General features: G+C 51.1%; 1 protein-coding gene across 1 annotated transcript in view; it reads right to left on the bottom strand.

Annotated features, from left to right (window-relative positions):
* The window catches only part of TDRD7 (tudor domain containing 7), a 991,711-nt gene that overhangs the window by 738,073 nt on the left and 233,452 nt on the right, over positions 1-20,186 (bottom strand). The window contains exon 5 of the mRNA XM_085636595.1: positions 15,911-15,996. Within this exon, the coding sequence (XP_085492721.1) occupies positions 15,911-15,996 (86 nt within the window). The remainder of the gene's footprint in view (positions 1-15,910; positions 15,997-20,186) is intronic.

Genomic DNA, 20,186 nt, shown 5'->3' with positions numbered 1-20,186 from the left:
AACGGCCAAAGAAGCCATCCCTCCGGACTTGGCAGTCCAGGCAATAATGCCTGGCAAACGTGTGCAGCGAAGCCCACATTGCCGCCTGACGGATGTCCTGCAAAGGGACCCCCCCGTCCCAAAGCAGTAGTAGCCGCTGTGGCCCGAGTAGAATGGGCGCGCAGCCCAACAGGCGGTTCCTATTTTGCCAAGGAATAACAGATTTTTATACACAAAACTACCCACCGGGAGGGTCCGTTTGTGTACAGCTTTTCCCTTCTTTGCACCCACGTAGCCAACGAAAAGCTGGTCGTCCACCCGGAACAGTTTAGTGCGGTCCAAATAAAAGGAGAGCGCACGTTTTGGGTCCAGACGGTGGAGCCGCTCTTCCTCTTTGGAAGGATGCGGAAAGAAGGTGGGCAAGGTGACAGATTGCCCAAGATGAAAGGGGGTCACCACTTTCGGTAGAAAGGAAGGACGAGGCCGAAGGACAACCTTGTCCGGATGAACAGATAGAAAAGGAGGCTTGCACGATAGAGCCTGGAGCTCACTCACCCGTCTAGCCGAGGTGATGGCGACCAGGAAAGCAGTCTTAAGAGTTAGAAGATGAAGAGGACAATTGTGAAGAGGCTCAAAGGGAGCGCACATCAGGAATGTCAAGACAAGATTCAAGTCCCACTGAGGCATTACGAAAGGGACAGGAGGGAACGTGTGAGTAATGCCTTTAAGAAAGCGTGACACTACAGGGGACTTGAAAAGAGAGGGCTGATCTGGAAGCCGTAAGAAGGCAGAGAGAGCAGCAAGATAACCTTTCAAGGTGCCCAGGGCAGAGCCCTGCCGGGCCAAAGAAAGAAGAAAGAGGAGAACCTCAGAAAAAGGGGCGGAAAGGGGATCCACAGCCTTTGCTGTGCACCATGCCACAAATTTGTTCCACCGGCAGGCGTATACCGTCTTTGTGGAGGGACGCCTGGCTGCCAGAATGATATCACAGACTTCAGGAGGCAAGTCAAATGGCATCAACTGCCGCCGCTCAATCTCCACGCATGGAGGTGGAGGCTGGACAGGTTCGGGTGGAGGACCGTCACCTGCTGCTGCGACAGAAGATCCTCCCGAAGGGGCAGACGTATCGGAGGATCAGTCAACATACTGAGTAGCTCGGGATACCAGTACCTCCGTGCCCAATCCGGAGCCACCAAGATGACTTGGGCCCGGTCGTGCTTGATCTTCTTCAGCACTCAGGGCAGAAGTGGTATAGGCGGAAAGGCGTACAACAGACCGCAACTCCACTCGCGACGAAAAGCGTCGCCGAGCGAGTGCCGCCTTGGAAATTCCAACGCGCAGAACTGCTGACATTGCGCGTTCTCGTCGGTGGCGAATAGATCTAACCAAGGCTCTCCCCACTGCTGAAAGAGACCTTGCGCCACCTCGGAGTTCAGACGCCATTCGTGATCCATCATGCACCGGCAGCTGAGTTCGTCTGCTCTGGCGTTCAGAAAACCCGCCAGATGTTGAACCACCAGGGTGATGCCCTGGTGTTCCAGCCATGTCCAGAGGCGCAGAGCCTCCTGACAAGGGTACACGACCCCACCCCGCCCTGTTTGTTGCAATACCACATAGCGGTGGTGTTGTCCGTGAACACCTGCACGACACTACCCCGGACAGAGGGAAGGAAGGCTTTCAGTGCAAGTCGGATCGTTCTCAGCTCGAACAAGTTTTTTATTTTTTTTTTGTTTAATTTTTTTTTTTTAACGTTTCCAAAACCTTTATTCAGCATGAATACGAAATACACAGCCCCACGCCTACAACCATCCTGTGGCCCGCGGCTTGGTACAAGAAGGAAAATGAATGTTAAACACAGCTGCCTGCCTACAACCCTCCAGGGGCCGGCTGCGGCATAAGAAGCAGGATAATTAGCGTGCCAGTATGAAAGACCATCACCCATCACCCCCGAAATACTTTGCATTGAAACAGTCGACCCATAGTAACATGCAGCAGTGGTATACAGGCGCCTGGCAATCGCTCACAATGACCGTCTCAACTCTCATCCCCGTGTGCTGCCTGGCCAAGGGGCAGAAGGTGGGCCACTACCGCAGGAGCGGTGTCTAGGAAGGTTAAGGGGAAAGCGGGAAGAAGGCCCGCTATGTCTGTGGGTGTGACAACAGATATGCCCGTAAGGGACCCCAGATGTCAGTCGGCCTTGAAGCGGAAGGCAGGAGTTCAGCATATCGAAGTAAAGTATCCTGACAGTGTACCATATCACCGATCCAATCCTTAAACTTGGGAGCTCTGCCCCGTCCCCATCTACAGGCTATCAGACGTTTTGCCATAAGAAAGGCGATAGTGGCAAATCTGCGGACCGGTTTTCGTATAGTTCTTGTATAGCCCAGGAGTGCCTGTGTCGGAGAGGGTGCCAGTGAGACATCTATCATTTCGGAAATGCCGGAAAACACTTGTTGCCAATAGTCGGCAATTTCCCGGCAACCCCACGTCATGTGAAGGAAGTCCGCCCCCGGAGCGCGACAGCGCCAGCATAGATCATCCTCTCGAAGGCCCACCCTATGCATGTGTGCTGGAGTACAAAAGAGCCTATGTAAGAACCTATAATGAATCACCCTGAACCTGCTACTGGAGGAGATCTGTTCGGTTTGTAAGCAGCAATAGCTCCAGAGTTCGTCATCTATGGGCAGTCCTAGGTCTTCCTCCCATTTTGAACGTGCCTTGCAAGGCAAGAAGTCTAGAGTGGTGCGTAGCGAGTGGTATAGGGTAGAGACTGCATGAGCCGGAGTGGTAGCCTTAAGTAAACGATGCAAGGGTTCCAGCGTGGGTGGCTCACTAGGAAAGTCCCCTGTCGATGCACGAATACCACTACGAAGCCTGGTATATAGGAAGGTGTCCATGAAAGTGGGTGCAGAGTGAGCGAACATATGAGATTGGGAACGGAATTGTCCGCTATGATAGAGGTCTCCCCATGTTGTAATGTGGAATTTGGCCATAAAGTTTTTAAACAGTTGTTCCTGTAAAAGGGGCAACCGGGGATGGTATGCCAGAGGAAGCAGTGGGGAATAGAGCAGCGGTGCGCATGCTACCTTCGCAATGTATCGCCACGCTAGAATGGAGCTCGAGATCGTGGTGCGGTATGCCGTATGTGTCTCTGGTGTACTGAGTATCGCTCCCTCAAGTGGAATAGGCGCAACCAGCCAATGTTCCACAGCCGTCTGCGGCAGGAAGGGCGTGGGGCGAATCCAGTGATGAATGTAGTGGGCCTGCGCGCTGTGATAATAAATCTCAAAGTCCGGAAGGTTGAGCCCTCCCTGCGCGAATGGACGAGTCAACACCTCCCAACGAAGACGCGGCCTCCTCCCTCCCCAGACCAGGCGAATGAGCTCAGACCTCAAAAGACGAAAGAAGGACTTGCCAGGGTAATATGGGATGTTCATGAAAAGGTACAGGAGTTTCGGAAGAACCACCATCTTGATTAAGGAAGCGCGGCCCGCAAAGGAGAGGGGCAGCGTGATCCATCTAGACACGCATGCCTGGATATAATCAAACGTGCGGCCATAGTTCATCCGCATTAGCTCTTCTCGGTCATGAGAGAGGAGTATGCCCAGGTAGCGGACCTCATCCATTTCCCACCGTAGAGGGTAGTCCAGAGGGAAAGGCTGGGCGGCCGCAGTCAGGGGAAATATAGTGGACTTTCCCCAATTGATATGGATACCAGACATACCCGCGAAGCAAATAAACTCACGGAGGATAGGGTTGAGGTTGGCAGCGGGGTCACGTATGTAAAGCGTGATGTCATCCGCGTATAGGGAGACTAGGACCTCTCGCTGAAGACAGCGCAGAGCCTTGTCTCGGTGATGTTGGCGGAGCCGGGCCGCCAGAGGTTCCATCGCCACCGCAAACAGCAGCGGAGATAGTGGGCAACCCTGCCGGGTACCCCGCGACACCACAAAGGCGTCAGATATGCGCCCGTTCAACCCCACCCTAGCGACCGGCCGGTCATACAGGAGATCAATCCAGCGCGTGAAGCCCAACGGCATGCCCATATTGCGCAAAATACAGTGGAGATAGTCCCATTCCAGAGAGTCGAAGGCCTTGGTGGCGTCCAAAAAGACCGCCACCAATGGCAAATCCGGATCTACATTATGCATGATGGAGAATAGCGTCCGGAGATTATTGGAGGTGGCCCTACCAGGGACGAAACCCGCTTGATCAGATAACACCAGGACTCCCAGCAACAACTGCAGCCGGTTAGCTAGTATTTTTGTCAGGATTTTGGCGTCACAATTAATTAGCGAGAGTGGGCGGTACGAGTCGCAACACTGAGGCGGCTTCCCAGGCTTCAACAAGGAGGTAATCAGTGCCTCCTGCATTGACGGAGGAAGCGTGCCCGATTCATGAGCCTCCATGAAAACCTCACGGAGCAAGGATATCCATATACGCCTTGTAGAAGTCCATAGGTAACCCGTCCAGGCCAGGGGCCTTTCCCGGAGCCATCTGTTTGATCGCATCTCTAACCTCCTCCAGGCCGACCGGCTCTGCCAGGAACTCCCGGTGACGGTCAGAGAGCCATCCCAGTGTAAGCTCCCTAAGGTAGTCGTCCATGTCCAGTGCACCGACCCTGGTAGTAGAGTATAGCGTGGAATAGTGTGTAGTGAAGGCCGCCAGAAGCGAGTGAGTGTCCCGTAAAGGAGTCCCATCCTCCCCTTCCAGCTCCAGCACAAAATTAGAGCCTCGCGGTGGGCGGACCGCTCCCGCCAAAGATTTACCGGGTCGTTCCCCTTCCCCGTACGTACGAGCTTTGAAGTACTTGCCCCGGAAATTTACCTCTCTTTCAGCGGTGGACATGTAGTCCGATAGCGTTTTGCGGTACTTTGCCTGCGCATCTGTATTGGTGGTGTAGTCTGGGCTATGTTCTAGAGTGTGGAGTGTAGTTTCCAGTTTGCGCAATGTATCTCGCAAGGTCCGTAGTACCCCGGAGCTCTTAGAAATGCAGAAGCCCCGTATTGTGACCTTTAGCGCCTCCCAGAGAGTGGCCACCCGGTCCACCGTTCCCCTGTTACGGGATAGGAAATCTTCTAGCTCTTGACCCAATTCGGTTCGAAATAGTTCATCAAGTATGATGGTGGGTTGGAGTCTCCAAGTCTGAGGTCTGCCCATGATGTCGGGTAGTCGGAACTCGGCCAGTACTGGGGAGTGATCGGAGTATGTACGGCCCAGATGTCGCACCTCCACCAAGGAGGGGGATAGGGCCCTATCCACCATAATGTAATCTAGTCTGGCCCAAGTGGCATGTGCATGATTCCAGTGCGTGCCTTCCATAGAAGTCAGGTGTAAGTGTCGCCAGGTATCCACGATCTCATGGGTGTCGCATATGTCCCTTAGGTATCTGTGTGTATTAGTGTAGTGGTGCATAGAAGGGTTCGACCTATCCAAAGCGGGGTCTAAAACAGCGTTGAAATCTCCCCCCCAGATGAGGTGTGTGGATCCCACTTCTCTGACCTTGTTCCAGAGAGCAATGAAACTGCTCGGATTATCGCAATTGGGGCCATAAGAGCAGGCAAGGGTGAAGGTCTCGACCCCTATCCTACCCCACGCTATGCAATAACGACCCTCGCGATCCGTGGCGGTGCCTATGGGAACGTAGGGAACTCCCCTTTTAACTAGGATAGTAACGCCTCTTGCATAAGACGAGTAAGGCGCATGAAGTGAATGGGCAGCCCATCTGGCAGCAAAGGTGGCATTGCGAAGAGGGTCCATGTGAGTCTCCTGAAGAAATATAACCTGAGCATGCAACCTGTCTAAGGCACCCAAGATTCGCCTGCGTTTCCTGGGATCCCCCAGGCCACGAACATTCCAGGTGATAGCAGTGAGCAGTCCTCCCCCCCCTAGCTCAGTGCGTGTGGTGCGGGTCATGTGTGCCGAGAAATGAATTATGGGTTAAGAGGTGCAACTGGTAGCAGGGCCATAGATGTATTGGTCGAAAAAGGGTGGCACAGTGTGCTATTTCAACAAGTATGTTCGCCGTGTTCATGCTGAAAACCAACAACAACCCCAAAACAGTCCCTGGAACTCCCACCCCCTCGCCCACTTCAACATCCCAATCATGTCGAGCATCCCCAACCCCCATCCCACCCCCTCCCACCACTGCAGCCCAATCCTGCCGGAATTCAGACCCCCTCCCAACCTTTACAACAAACATATACGCAAAAGTGGGGTATACCCTATAGGGGACTCGCCGGTGTGCCGGACCTGCCCTTCCCAATCCCTTTTTTTCACCCACCACACCATCACCCCAGTGGGGGAGGAGTTCAGGTGGGACAGGGGGGGAGTGCCAGGGCGAATCCAGTCGTCAATGTCCAGACCAGTACCCTGTTAACAGTAGGCGATAGCATATACAGGGCCCCAAACCGTAATGACTGTTCATCCCTTACATCTTAGTGAGAGGGCGAAAGGTAAATGTAGTCCTACCGTGGGCCAACGGAAACGGTCCCTCCCAAAAACATGATCCCCCCAAGCTCCCCAGTCAAAGTACAGGTCACTCAAAGAGAAGAATCAAGAGCGAGGGGGGAGCCGACAGTGCCAAGGAAGAAGGAAAGATACATGAAGGGGTAAAGAGACAAAACATAAACCAGAACAGCGGTACTCATCAGTCTGGTGCAGACGTCGGAGAGCTGGAGCCCGATCCCGTTACAGGACCGCGTCGCCGAGGGGCCGCAGAAGGCTGTTCCTTCAGAAAGTCCTCCACCTGTTGCGGATTGCCAAAGAAAAGGGGCTTGCCATGATGTGTAACCTTGAGCTTGGCTGGATATTGCATGGAGTAAGGAATGTCTCGTTGCTGTAATTTCTTCTTTACTCCTGTAAACTTTCGACGGGCATCTTGCACTGCCTGGGTAAAATCCGGGTAGAATGAAATGGTGACGTTTTCATGTAGGATCGGTTGTTTCTCCCTGGCCAGGCGCAATACGGTGTCCCGATCCCTGTAATTCAGAAATTTGATGAAAACAGGGCGTGGCGGGGCCCCAGGAACTGGACGAGGCCCCAAGGAGCGGTGGGCTCGCTCCACCACCAGTTGCGGCGAGAAAGAGTCCCTTCCAAATTTATCGATCAGCAGCCGCTCAATGAAATCCTCCATACGGCCCCCACCGCTGGACTCCGCAAGGCCAATCAGGCGAACGTTGTTCCGTCGGGAGCGTGCCTCTAAATCTTCATTTTTGTCGGCAATGACCTTGAGCAGCCGGTCCATCTGCGTCAACTTAGTTGCACCAGCCACTGCGCCATCCTCCAGCTCCGATATTCGCCCCTCCGCCTCTTTCAGGCGCTCTCCGTGTTGGTCCAGCCGATGCACCACCGCCTCCAGGCGTGTGTTCATGTTGTCGATTTTGGTGTCAATGGACGTTAAGCTCTTCTGCATGCCGAGAAGGATAGCCTTCCAGTCCACTTCCTCCTCCTCGCTGGGACCCAAGTCGCCACTCTCCGCAGGCAGCGCTCGCGTTTTCTTTTTTGGGGGGTTGAATTGTAGAGTCGCTTGTTTTGCGTCCGCTTTGCCCATGGCTGCTTCAGACGAGAGCCTAGGTCTCAGAAAGTTAGTCCGCCAGATAAGTTCAATATTGTAGGCGACTGCGTGAGCACCAAGTCGAGGGGCCTGCCACACTCCGCAGTGCCAATACCAGCTCGCCAGACGAGCAGACCCCTCTAGACGCCGGGAGCCTGCAGGTCAGCTTGGCCTCAAGGCGCTCTGTGCAGCCACAGCACCTCCTCAACCCCCGCAAGTACAGGGCCGCGCACCTCCGCTCCGTAGGCCACGGGGTCCAGACCAGAAGAGACGTCCGTCGGGCAAGGGCCGCTGCCACTCCTCAACGCCAGCGGAGGGGCTCCGCTGACAGCCCCCCCTCGAGGCAGCTCCCGGTGCCCCCGGCCACGGCACCTCCGCGGCCCCCGGGCTCAGAAGCGCGCCCCCCCTGCCTCAGTGCGGTCCGGTCGGGCGGGCAGGGCACCTACACGCACCACGTCTGCAGCCTCGATGCAGCAAGGTCCTCTCCACGTTCCCAGCACGCCCGGCACCGCAGGTAGGCACCGGCAGTCGCGATGCAGGGAAGGGGACGTCCAGGCCCACTGTGGCCGTCCAGCAGAGCGTCCGTCGCGCCAGCCACAGTCCACGACTCCCTCGCGGCCCGCAGGGCCCGATGAATCCCCGGTCTCGCATTGTTGGGAGCCTCCGCTCCGAAGGTCCGCTCCTCTCGCTGCCCCATCCGCGACGGATAATATCTGCACCGTCAAGGCGCCCACAGACTCGAAACTTGCACCGAGTGGACCCGCGACCTTCAGCTGTCCATCGGTATCGATTAAATATCGGTAACTGGCCTGTAGGATGTAGTTGCAGGGTTTATTGTCGCCCGGCTGGCGAGAGCCTCACTAAAGCGCGGCCATGACGGTCCAGCACCACCTAGCGCCCCCCTCAGCTCGAACAAGTTGATGTGGAGGCGAGACTCCGCCGGAGACCAGAGGCCTCTGATCTCCGCCTCTCCCATATGGCCACCCCATCCCAGGAGGGACGCATCCGTCACTACGACATGCTCCGGTAGGGGTAGGGAGAGGCTCTTGCCCGTGACCCAATCGCGGTCCGTGAGCCACCACTGCAACTGCTGTGCAGTGCCCTCCGAGATCAAGACATGGTCGGACAGGTTGCCGTGATGCTGGGCCCACTGAAACTTCAGGTCCCACTGCAGAGCCCGCATGCGCCGCCTGGCGTGAGGCACTAGTAGGATGCAGGAGGCCATCAGCCCCAGAAGCCGCAACACTAGCCTGACCGAAACCCAGGATAGAGGCCGAAAGATGGGAATCAGGGCCTGTATATCCCGGACCCGCTGTTCCGGTGGATGAACCCGGAACTGCGCCGAATCGAGAACCGCTCCGATGAAAAGGAGCTTCTGAGAGGGACTCAGGTGTGACTTCGGCACGTTGATGGAAAACCCCAGCAAATGCAGGAGATCCGCCGTAGTCTGGAGGTGGGAGACGACTGTCTGGGGCGAGCCCGCCTTCAACAACCAGTCGTCGAGATAGGGGAAGACTGGAACCCCTGATCTGCGCAGATGAGCTGCGACCACCGCCATCACTTTCGTGAACACCCGAGGGGCACTGGTAAGGCCGAAGGGGAGCACAGTAAACAAAGTACTCCTGACCCACCGTGAACCGCAGGTAACGCCGGTGGGCCGGCAGGACAGGGATGTGGAAATATGCGTCCTGCAAGTCCAACGCTACCATCCAGTCTCCAGGGTCGAGGGCAGCTAGAACCTGAGCCAAAGTTAACATTTTGAACCGTTCCTTCCGGAGGAAGGCATTGACGTTCCGGAGGTCCAAGATAGGGCGTAGGCCCCCTTTGCCCTTCTTGGGAACCAGAAAGTAGTGGGAATAACAACCACGACCTACTTCTGGGCTCGGAACGCGCTCGACGGCCCCCTTGGCCAAGAGGGCCGAAACTTCCTCGTGGAGAAGATTCAAATGATCCCCCGAGATACGGTGGTGCTGCGGTGGCATGGCTGGAGGGGTCGTCTCGAAGGGGAGGGAGTGCCCCTTCGGACGATTTGCAGCACCCACCTGTCCGATGTGATGGACCGCCAGTGGAGCAGGTGATGGCGAACTCTGCCGCCCACTGGCGTGGAATGGGCCTGAAAGCTCGGACTAGGAAGGCTTTGAGGCGGATGCTGCCGGGGTGGATGTGGACTGACTGCGTCGTCCTCCAGTACTGCCTCGGCGGAAACCACGTCCGCGACCGCGTGCAGGTTGGTTCTGCGGCCGGTGGCTAGGCGGACGTGAGGAGGAGCCCCTTCCTTGGCCACGAAAGGAGCGAAAAGCGGAAGTTTTTTGGCCGCGGGGCCAAGAGGCCCAAGGACGTGGCCGTAGCCCGGGAGTCCTTGAAGCGAGCCAGCGCACTGTCCGCTTTGTCACCAAAAAGGCGAGCGCCATCAAAAGGCATGTCCATGAGGGTGCTCAGGACATCCCCTGAAAAGGACGTGGACCGCAGCCAGGCGTGACTTCGAAGCGCCACCGTGGTAGAAATCGCCCTACCCAGCGAGTCCGTAGTGTCAAGCCCACATCGGATTGCATGGCACGCTGCATCTCTCCCATCGGCCTGGGCCGAGGAAAGCCGCGCCCGGGCCTCCTCCGGGCACAGTGGCAGCACGTCCTCCACCGCATCCCACAGAGAGTGGGAATAACGGTCCAAGAGACAGGCGGTGTTCAAAGGCCGCAGGCCCAAACTGAGCGAAGAGAACAGCTTCTTACCAAACTGTTCCAGTCTCTTGGAATCCCGGTCCGGAGGAGCGGACGGGAAGGAGGATTGGGAGGTAGAGGCCTGGATAATCAGACTCTCGGGGTGGAGTGTTGGGACAGAAAACTGGGGTCGCCCGGAGCAGGGCGGTGGCGCCTGGCAACGTTCCTATCCACAGGAGGGACTGTGGAGGGCTTGGACCAGGTGCCCTGCAGAACGTCAGTGAGGGCCTCATTGAATGGCAGCAGAGGCTCAGTGGAGCATGCGGCAGACTGAAGCACCTCAGTGAGGATGTTAGTCCTCACAGCCACGGCAGGCAGCTCGAGCCCAAGGGCTTCGGCTGCCTTGCGCAGCACCACAGAAAAGGCTGCACCCTCCTCCGAAGCCACAGTCGGAGGAGAGATGAATCCAGTGTCTGGTGAGGTATCCAACCCACTGGCCTCCCCCAGTTCATCTGCCCAGTCCTGAGCAAGTTGGCTCTGAAGGGCCATAGGGTCATCAGACCCCTCCCAGTCACCCCCGTCATCCGATTCCTGGTAAACAGGAGGAATGATCGGAGCCGGTCGATAGACAATATGTGTCTCTAGCGGCGTCGGGCGGCGCCGCGACCAGACAGGGGCTGAACCGGGGATCGACGTCGACCGGAGCCGGCGTCGGGGGTGGTATCGGTGTCGGCGCCGGCGGAGGAGGCGTAACGAGGTCGACCGGCGTCGACGGGGGGCCCCGACCGAGAGGAAGGCACTGACCTCCGCCGGCGTCGCGTCAGTCCCAGGGACCGTCGGGTATGGGGACTTGCGCGGAGCCGCGGGGGTGGAACCACCCGGACCCTCGGCCGAGTCGCGCGACCGGCGAGGGGAGTCCGAAGAGCGGTGTCGCCTCTTGGACTTCTTGGAGTGCCTCGACTTACCCGAAGACTTCGAGCCAGACGAGTGACGATTTCGAGTGCGGCTCCGCGACCGATCCTGGACCTCCTCCTGGACCAGGATCGAGAGCGACGCGGAGCCGAGTTGCGAAGCTCGAGAAGCTTGCGGGACCGCTCCCGCCTAGCTTTCGAGGTCAGGGCCATACAGTCGGAGCACGACGCCGCGTCGTGGTCGAGGCCCAAGCAGTACAGGCACCGGCGGTGATGATCGGTCACCGACATCAGTCGGTGACAGTCGTCGCAGGCCATGAAACCAGGCATCCTACCGGCACCAGAGTCGAGAATTGACCAAAAAGAGTCAAAAAAGTTAGTCAAAAATTGACTAAAGGGGTAGCTCTCCCGGATCTGCGCTTACTGGTGCGGAAAAAAAGAAGAACTGACGTCAGCGCGTGAGGGCGGCGTCTAAGTACTCCGACGACGTCATTCTGGCGCACGACGCCGACGACGGACGCGGAGCCGCAGACGGCGCCTAGCGTCGCGCAAGGGGTATTGCTGACGAAAAATCTTCCGGATCCAGTCTGACGCCTGGGGATATTCTAAGGTGAGGAATCTAACTAACGTGTTTCTTTCAGATGCACCAGAATAAGACCCATAATGCAAGAATGAATTCAGCGCAGTTACAATACAGAGGTTGATAGAGATGGATAACTTCACATTTCTCCCCCCAAAAATCCAGCGTTGTCGACACTGACACAGGTGCAATAGAAGGAAACGAGTCCTTAACAGTAGGATACTTATTTTCTTGTTTACCTGAAGCATGGGAGTCCTGGAGATCAAGAAAGGTGGGTGACCTACTCATGGCGCAATAACTCACTGATACTGGTTTGTTTGGTGATAATTTGCATTCATCCAGACACGAAAGAGAAAGAAACAGCCCCCCTAGCGTCTTTTCTCACTTAGTGAATTTGACCTTTAGCAGCTATCAGAAGGAGGCTGTTGATGGTGGGCAGAGTAACAAAAGATACATTTTCTGTTCATAATCTTACCCTTAGCTCTTCAGCAGCCTAAATGCTTCTAATGGGACAGGTCAGGTCAACAGTGATGCCTCTTCCGTACCCACTTTACTTCCCGTTACTAGTGCTAACCTGACCGGTAATGAAGAGGTAGCAAGAGTGGCGCAAAGAAGATATGGTCAATTGTTGCACCCTTTGGTAAACCTTGTCCCCGGATGAAACTGTAATTTAAAGTACTTCATCCATCAGTATTAGCCACCTGTGGAAAATAGGAAAACAATGTTTTATATGGATGCTGTGGAATGCGGCTGCTCAGAGCATCTCCAAAATTCATGTGTTTGACTTCTAAAGAAGAATGGTAAAACATATTATATGGCTTTAACTACCCAAAGAAAGCTGCATTCTTTGTGCAAATTGAGTGGTCCTGCAACAGATTGGTTCCCTGATGGACCACAGGGGTGTAGAGACTCAAGGGGGTGACGGTGTCATCACTGGAAGCGACCATTAAGTAGTGCTTATTGGTGTTAATACACCCATCAAAGCAGTGCCAAAATGTGGTATAGTCTTGCGATCCTGGGGCTATTTCTTGCAAAGAGAAGGCTAGCCAACCACTGGCTATCCTCTGCTACACCCCACATTCTTCCTGGAGAACAGACCTGTGTAAATGGGCTGTGGCCGAACTAAGGAGGATCCATCTGGTGAGGTCGTTTGAAATGTGAATCAGGACCTCATTATGTGGCACGATATAATTGATCAATTCATGGGCTCTGAGGACGACCATCAAACGATGTTGATGGAACGTCTATCCAAGTAGTTCAATGGTCAAGGGGAACGTGGACAGCTAACGGGGAGGAGGGGGAGTAGGAGTTTCACAGATGGACTGCAGGGGGAACACCGGATTCCCTGGGCGAGGGTTAAAAGGGGCACCAGATGGGCACCGTATTGAACAGATATATTGCTTCTTTAAACTGGAAGCTCATTTTTAGGCCTCGCCTAGCGTTAGAGCGTGCATGCGCTCCTCGCTCTGCGAGGCGTCCTGTAATCGATAAAATTTCTGTAGTGGAGTTGAAGCCACGCCCATCTTTTTGATTGGATGGAGTCATCGTTTATGCTAAACGCTGGCCTCCGATTGAAAATGAGGCCTCTTTGTTAACGCCCTGTCTCCTTTCTGGACGGCCCATCCTGACTGGATCATTTACTTGTGGCGTTACACGGTGGGCTTTATCTGGTGGGTGAGCACTATTTTTATTTAAATGTACACTGATGGGGACAATAGCGGCTGCAGCGCTATGCGCTCTAAATTATATGTTATTAATTACTTTATTTCTGAAAACACTTTCTCCTTCCTACCTGTTGTGCGCATCTTTTGTTACGTGCACTTCCCTGCCGCCGCCACCACCCTGCATACATTATCAGCGCGGCGCCTTTATATTCAGCTTTGGCAAAGGCAGCCACGTGTTTATTTTTGTATCACGCTTTCACTTTAACTGCTATTGTCCTTAATTATCCTTACAGCAGCCCATCTATGTTTACTTGTATAAAAGCCCCCCACCCACCGATATCCTGCTCAATGCAGCACATTATAAACACTGTGCTCCATTGCGGTCTCTGAAAACAAGCGCCCAGACACCCTATGCAATGCAGTAGGTTTTATTTTACTGAAGTAAGAGCTATTGGCGTTGCATTATTATGTGCAACGCCAATATCTCAAACTTACAGTAATGCCCAGTGGCCAAAAGACATCCGGAGTGGGGCGAGGGTTCGGCAAGTATTTATTTTGTAATGTTATATGCAAGCCCCCTCCTAGATGCCCACGACCCCTGAATCAGACCCATAGGCCGACAATCTACCTTACTCGCTGCTGTTTCTCCTTCGTTACTTGCTTTAGGCGTAGCTGTATATTTCATGCAGGCGACCGTTACTGGATGCCCATAAAAATTCACATGAAACGTGCAGCCATCGATGAGCTTATCTGTGACGATCAGGGTACAATGTGAAAATAATAAATCAACAGCTCCTGAACAGCAAAAAGGTTCCATTTTCTGGCATGTCTCTTGAGACTTCATTTCCGTACTAATGAGAATTCTCTGCAAGTCAGAGTTTGTGTCACGCTCAGCCTTGGATTGTTATGAGCATTATGCTGTTTTATTCTGTAATGCCTGGGAAAAGTATAACATGTCTGAGCTCGGGTGACGGCGCAGCTCCCCACAAATCACACGGTGTGGTTAGTACAGCCCGGCCTAGGGATTAGGTATTTCCACAAAAAGTTGAGAGGTTTCCCTCTCCCTCCCCAAGTTTATTCTTTTATCTTGCATATGATTGTGTGAGAGTATACTGCGGTTGTATAAATGATTGAATGCACGAATGAGTCAGTGAGTGGATGAATGAAAGCATGAGTGCTGAGTGGCAGAGTGTATGTTTGATGACTTTTTGAATGCCTAAGCCCTTTGCTGACTGCAGAGGCACTTCCCTTTAAAAGTCAGATCAATTGGCATTGACAATGCTTGTTATGGAATGTCTTCATTTGGTCTGTTTCTTTCCAAAACTTTCTGATGTTTACAACTGTTCAAGGACAAAAATCCAACGCCTACAATGCATGTCAAGCCAGCCTGCTATGCGCCACCACACCCTGCGAGCACCATTAAAGGAATGTGTGAGGCACACACATCCAAAAACATAACAGAGCAGCAAAAATACACACAGTATTTGAAATCACACAATGTCTGGTTAGTACGGCCAAGTCTGGGGATTAGGTATTTCCACAAAAAGTTGAGAGCTGTTTCCCTCTCCTTCTCCAAGTAGGGTGCTGCCCCATCTGAGCATAACCGAAGTGCTCAGGAAAAGCTAAACGGGTGCATTTTAATTAGCACGGGAAAGATATACCTGCTGGGTCCCTGTATGCTGGGAAGACTCCTCAGGGCATCATACACATTTTAAACAAGCATACAGTAATGTTTGCAAAACAGGAAGACAGAAGCAGCCAAGCCTGCGGGATATTAAAGAGAAGGCAGACAAACAGGGCTGGCTTAATTACTGAACTGCTACGACAATGTTTGCTGCCCTGCTCCCGTCCAAAAATCTTTTTTTCCACGAATTCCAGCTAATAATACATTGGTAATATTAATAATAAGATAATTATGGCGTCTAATGCACTTGCTGAAGAGATGTGTCTTTTGCCTACAGTCACAGTTTTAAATCAAAATACCTTAAAGGGTTAATGTGCCAGTGGGCATTTTGCTGACTGCCTACTTAGGTACGACTCTCACTAGAGTAAGGTCACCCCCTGCAGTATGGTTTTGAGCCATACCTCCACAAGATATAGCTTGCGCTCCAGGATTTAAGTGTGCCAGGTCCCTCCGTGTTCAAGAGCAATTAGAAATAAAACAAGCATTTGTAATGCAATAGGTCTCACATTTACGCAAGCTTAAGCTACTGGCATTGTGAATCACAATGCCTTTTATTTATGTTTTAAAAACGAAAACAAAAATAAAAGGCAGTGTCATTTGCAAAGTCAATAGCTCAAAATCGCGTAAATACGTGACCTATTGCATTGCAAATGCTTGTTCAACTGTAATTCAACTCTCACCTCCTGTGATGTACTTCTCAGCACCAAAGTTTCGAAAGATGTGTACTGATTACATTGCAAGGAAGATACAGACATTGTCGTTTGCTGCAAATCATGTCTTTCGTTTAATGTTGTTAAATAACTTCAAAATGATTACATAAAAAAAAAAACTACCTAAAGAATGTAAAATTAAAGTTTATTTCCCTCAGGTTAATACATACTGTTTGGACTTTCACCCGGCTTCTTTGAGAGTTGAGTATTCCGATCTTTTGGAACTTGAGGTGGAATCATTGGTCTTCTTTCTGTCCTTTTAACGGAAACAGTGAGAGTACATGGGTTAAAAAAAAAAAAGCCAAGTTTGCAATCGTTGGCATGATTTGTAACTGTTCAAAGGGTACTTCCTCAAATGACCTTTAAGCTTATAAGATTGCACAAAATAAACGCAAGGTTGCAGACCAGAACACATTAATAAAGTTATATACTTCTTAAACAGGTACACACGTCAAAAACATGAATAAATGTACAACGAGCTCCTATACAATTTATTCTTAAGATACTAATTGTATGAAAACACAATTATTAAAAAAGATACTTTAGGTCAGGGAAATTGGTTTAAAAGACCAATGTATCACTCATTTTTTGATTATATGACCTATTTGAATATATGATCGTTTTTGGTGAACAATGTGAATGACCTCTCCGGATGCGCCTTTTTGAACAAGACAAATACTATCTCGTAAGCAAATATTAGCTGCAGGAGGTAGCCTAAGCCTTCTCAAATGGGATTAAATACTAGAACTGGACATGCTAGGTTCATGCACATTTTTGACAGATAAGCCAACGTTTGAACTTATGTTGAGTTTCTATAGGTCATTATTGCCCTAGAACAGGACAATGAACACTAACCACTGAGCAAGCATAGATAACAGATTTGTAACTAATATGTTTGTATCAGGCATGTCAACACAGCTCTCGTGCGATTGTTTTACTAACTCTAGCACGATATGAACACAGTAGGCGCATTTGTGCACCTATGTTGAAAGAATCACCAATGGGAGTGCTAGGTGCAATCCACGTAGCGTTACTTCTGGGGATCTAATCCATTTACATCAATGGAAGTCCTTTACTAATCAAATAAGCTCTCTCGTGTGTGTTATGGTGCTAAATTGCTGGCACGAGGTTTCTCTTGCATGTACGTTTTTAGATCCTGTGTTTATAGTTTCCAAATTACATAAGTACTACTGATCCTGTTTTTTTTCTTGCAGAATATTTTCAAATTAAAGATACTGGTGAAGTGTGTTACACTAAACCAACTGAGAGTAATTCTCCTGTAGCAACAACAAAGTCAAAAACTCAAACATATTGCTGGATATGCCCATTATTAAGGACATCCTAAATTAATTTCACCAAGAATGTGCATACTTGGAGGTCTGAAGCGCCCAGACAAAGAAGGTGGAATCTTGATACACTTCTTGATCTTTTGCGACTAGTATGGAGGTGTCATGTGTCAGGGCACCAAACCAGTGCAGACTTTATAGCTACACGTTGTTAAAACACATTTACTATAATAATTTTCAAGAAGTACCATATGGAGTTATCGATATGGACTCATAATACAGCTAGCTCTCATTTCTATATTTTCCACGATGCCCAATGCTATGTGAGACTTGGGGGCAACCTCATCTGTGCACAGCCTTCACCTGTAGCCTTGAATGGCCTGGCCTGCAGTGCAACCCTTCAACCAACCCATCTTGGGTCTACTCTCACTGCCTATGGCGACCGGCTGTGCTCAGTGGGTGTTGCCAGAAAGCCATGACCTGCAGCAAGCCCTGTACCCTACACCTCTCATGTGGCCAACCACGTACTACACAGTCAATGGCCAGCTACCCCCTTGCCTGTACCACTTTGTTGCCATCATAGGAGCATCTCTGCCCAGACTTAACCATGTGCCCTACTTTACCACTGTGCATAATGCAAGGGCAAAGCAGCAGTACTCCACCATACCCTACCGCAAGGTGTGAGCTCCTCAGCATAGTGCTCAATGGTAAACTCCTGCAAAGGCCACATACAGAGGACTGAGGCGGCTCACAACTGTCACTGTGCATTGATCTCAACAGCAAAATGGCAGAGGTCATATGCGAATTGCTCCATCCCACCATAATCCACAGCATTTATTTGGCCACAGACAGCTTATATCTCCTCTGGTGGAGTCTTTGGAAATAAAAAGGAAACATCAGTACAGCTGGTAGTTGCCACAAAAAAGGAAATGTTGCCCTCTCACTCGTGGGCAAGGAGGACTGGGAAAAGAGCCATCAATCTGTCCATTAACCAGTGCCTTTCATGAACTTACAGAATATTAGAAGGGTATAACTTCCCACCCTTACAGAAGATGGGGTAGGAATATGCCCCCCTTCCACACCTTGTTCAAGCAGGTGGACAGAAATATACCCACTTTTGGATGCAACAGGATGTAGAAATATACACCTTCCCTGCTCTTGAGCGCAGCTTCGGGCCTACATACCCTCAACGTCTTTGGGTAAGGCTAAGGTTTAGGGGGGAAAAATTTACTCCTTTATCCTTCTGCAAAGTGGGGCCAAAAAGCTGATAATGCCCATCACCCCGAGGCATTCAGCAAAGCGTGGAGAACAAATATGCCTCCCTGGGTTAGATCTTAAATACCCCCATGTCCTTGGAGAAGGAGAGGGGGCAACACTCCAACCCCACCACTGTGAAGGAGATGGTGAGTAAATAAAAAATAGACCACGCTCTTGGGCAAGGGAAAGGCAAGATTTTGACTAGATACCACAACATCCACCCTTAAGCAAGGCAGAGGGCAGGGAAACATAGCAACCTGCCATTGAGCAAGCCTCAAGTTGGCATGGGGTAAGAGGGTCTACACCCCATCTGCCCTTGAACAAGGCGCAGGGGTGCTACACACCACTCTAACTGAGCCTTACTACCATGCCTTGGGCAAGGCATGGCGGCAAGGCTAAGGAGGGATGGCATATGTATAACTCGTCTTGAGGAAGGTGCGATTATATAAAATAAACACACAAAAACCCAAAGCCTTAGACAAGGCACAAGCAAGAAACACCACTGTCTGATCAGGATGAGGGAATATACTCCACTGTGCTATGTAACAAATTTAAAAACCATGGCACTGTTAGCTGCAAAGCTCTGCAGCAGGCTCTTTAACATTTTAATCTAATCATGATTTGAGGCTACCACCATACCCTCAGACTAATGCACACGCATACAATTCTACATCCTCTGCTTTCATTGCATTAGCGGACTTAAAATGCATTCGATTAACAAATTGTAATGCAAGTCCGAACAGCTTCATTATATTTGTTCCCACCTAAGCAAGGAGAAATAGGGCTAGGAGAGCTGACGACTGCTCAGGCACCCCGTTTGCAGTAGAGAAAAACATATTTCAAAAAGGATTGCCAAATACATTACAAGAGCCTTATATCTTTATAGAAAATGCTATCAGGCAAAGGTACTTTCAGTTTCGACACAGAGTGTAAGCTCCCAGGAATAAATCAGCAGGCACCAGGGATCTCTCTATCTTCGAAAAACTTTCAACACATTAGGAGTCCTCCAAAGGCCTGCTGTCATCTATATACTCCATTCTTACAAGCACTCATCATAAATGACGCTACATGCAAAAATGGGAGAGGGCATTGGTGAAACACATCAAAAGAATGGGAAAGCCTGTGGGCTGATATCCAGAAGATGAATCCTAGCGTCCGGCACTAGATCCATTGTACAAAATTATGTTTAATTGGTACCACGCCTAAGTAAACTCAAACGAATGTTACCACATAGTGATAAGATGTGCTTGAGGATCTGTGGTATAGAGGAGATGAAAACAGGTGAAGTGGTCGTGCCCTGAGTTTGAACTATATTTGAAGGAAGTGTTGAGTTATATAAAGTTTAAGATGGTTTCATATTCCTACAGAGCCCTGATCCCAATCCAGGTACTTTGCCCTTCACACTCAAAGGGCCTCAAAGTATACGTGTGGACATTTATCTCATTTATGCTCCTGGCTGCAAAACAAGAATAAGCTACACACTGGAAGAAACTAAAAGCACCACACATCTCTACCTGGTCGAGAAATGATAAACGAATTGATGGAAATGATCATACGACTTGCGTGACGAGTTATTTGAGACTAGGTGGAGGCCACAGAGGGATCCTTTTCAATCGGATTTCCCGGCCCGGTTTTGCCTACAAACTCAACAGGCATTGAGATCAAACTGGAGTCCAGATACAACCTTTGGGGTGAGGACATGTGCGGTGGGAGGGAGAGATTGGTTTTATCAATGGGAATTACAATTCTTCAACAGTGAGCGACATTACTAAAGACATAGGGTGTGAGATTATCTGTGTTTAGAGAGTGGGTAGGTGGGGAGATCCATGTTCAATTTTGAAACATCACTGCTTTGTTATATATGTGAAAAGAAAGTAAGTTACTTACCTGTAACTGTAGTTCT

Source organism: Triturus cristatus, chromosome 2_1, assembly GCF_964204655.1.
Source record: "Triturus cristatus chromosome 2_1, aTriCri1.1, whole genome shotgun sequence".
NCBI lineage: Eukaryota > Metazoa > Chordata > Amphibia > Caudata > Salamandridae > Triturus > Triturus cristatus.
Note: the sequence above shows the minus strand (reverse complement) of the source record. Positions and strands in the feature narration are given on the sequence as shown.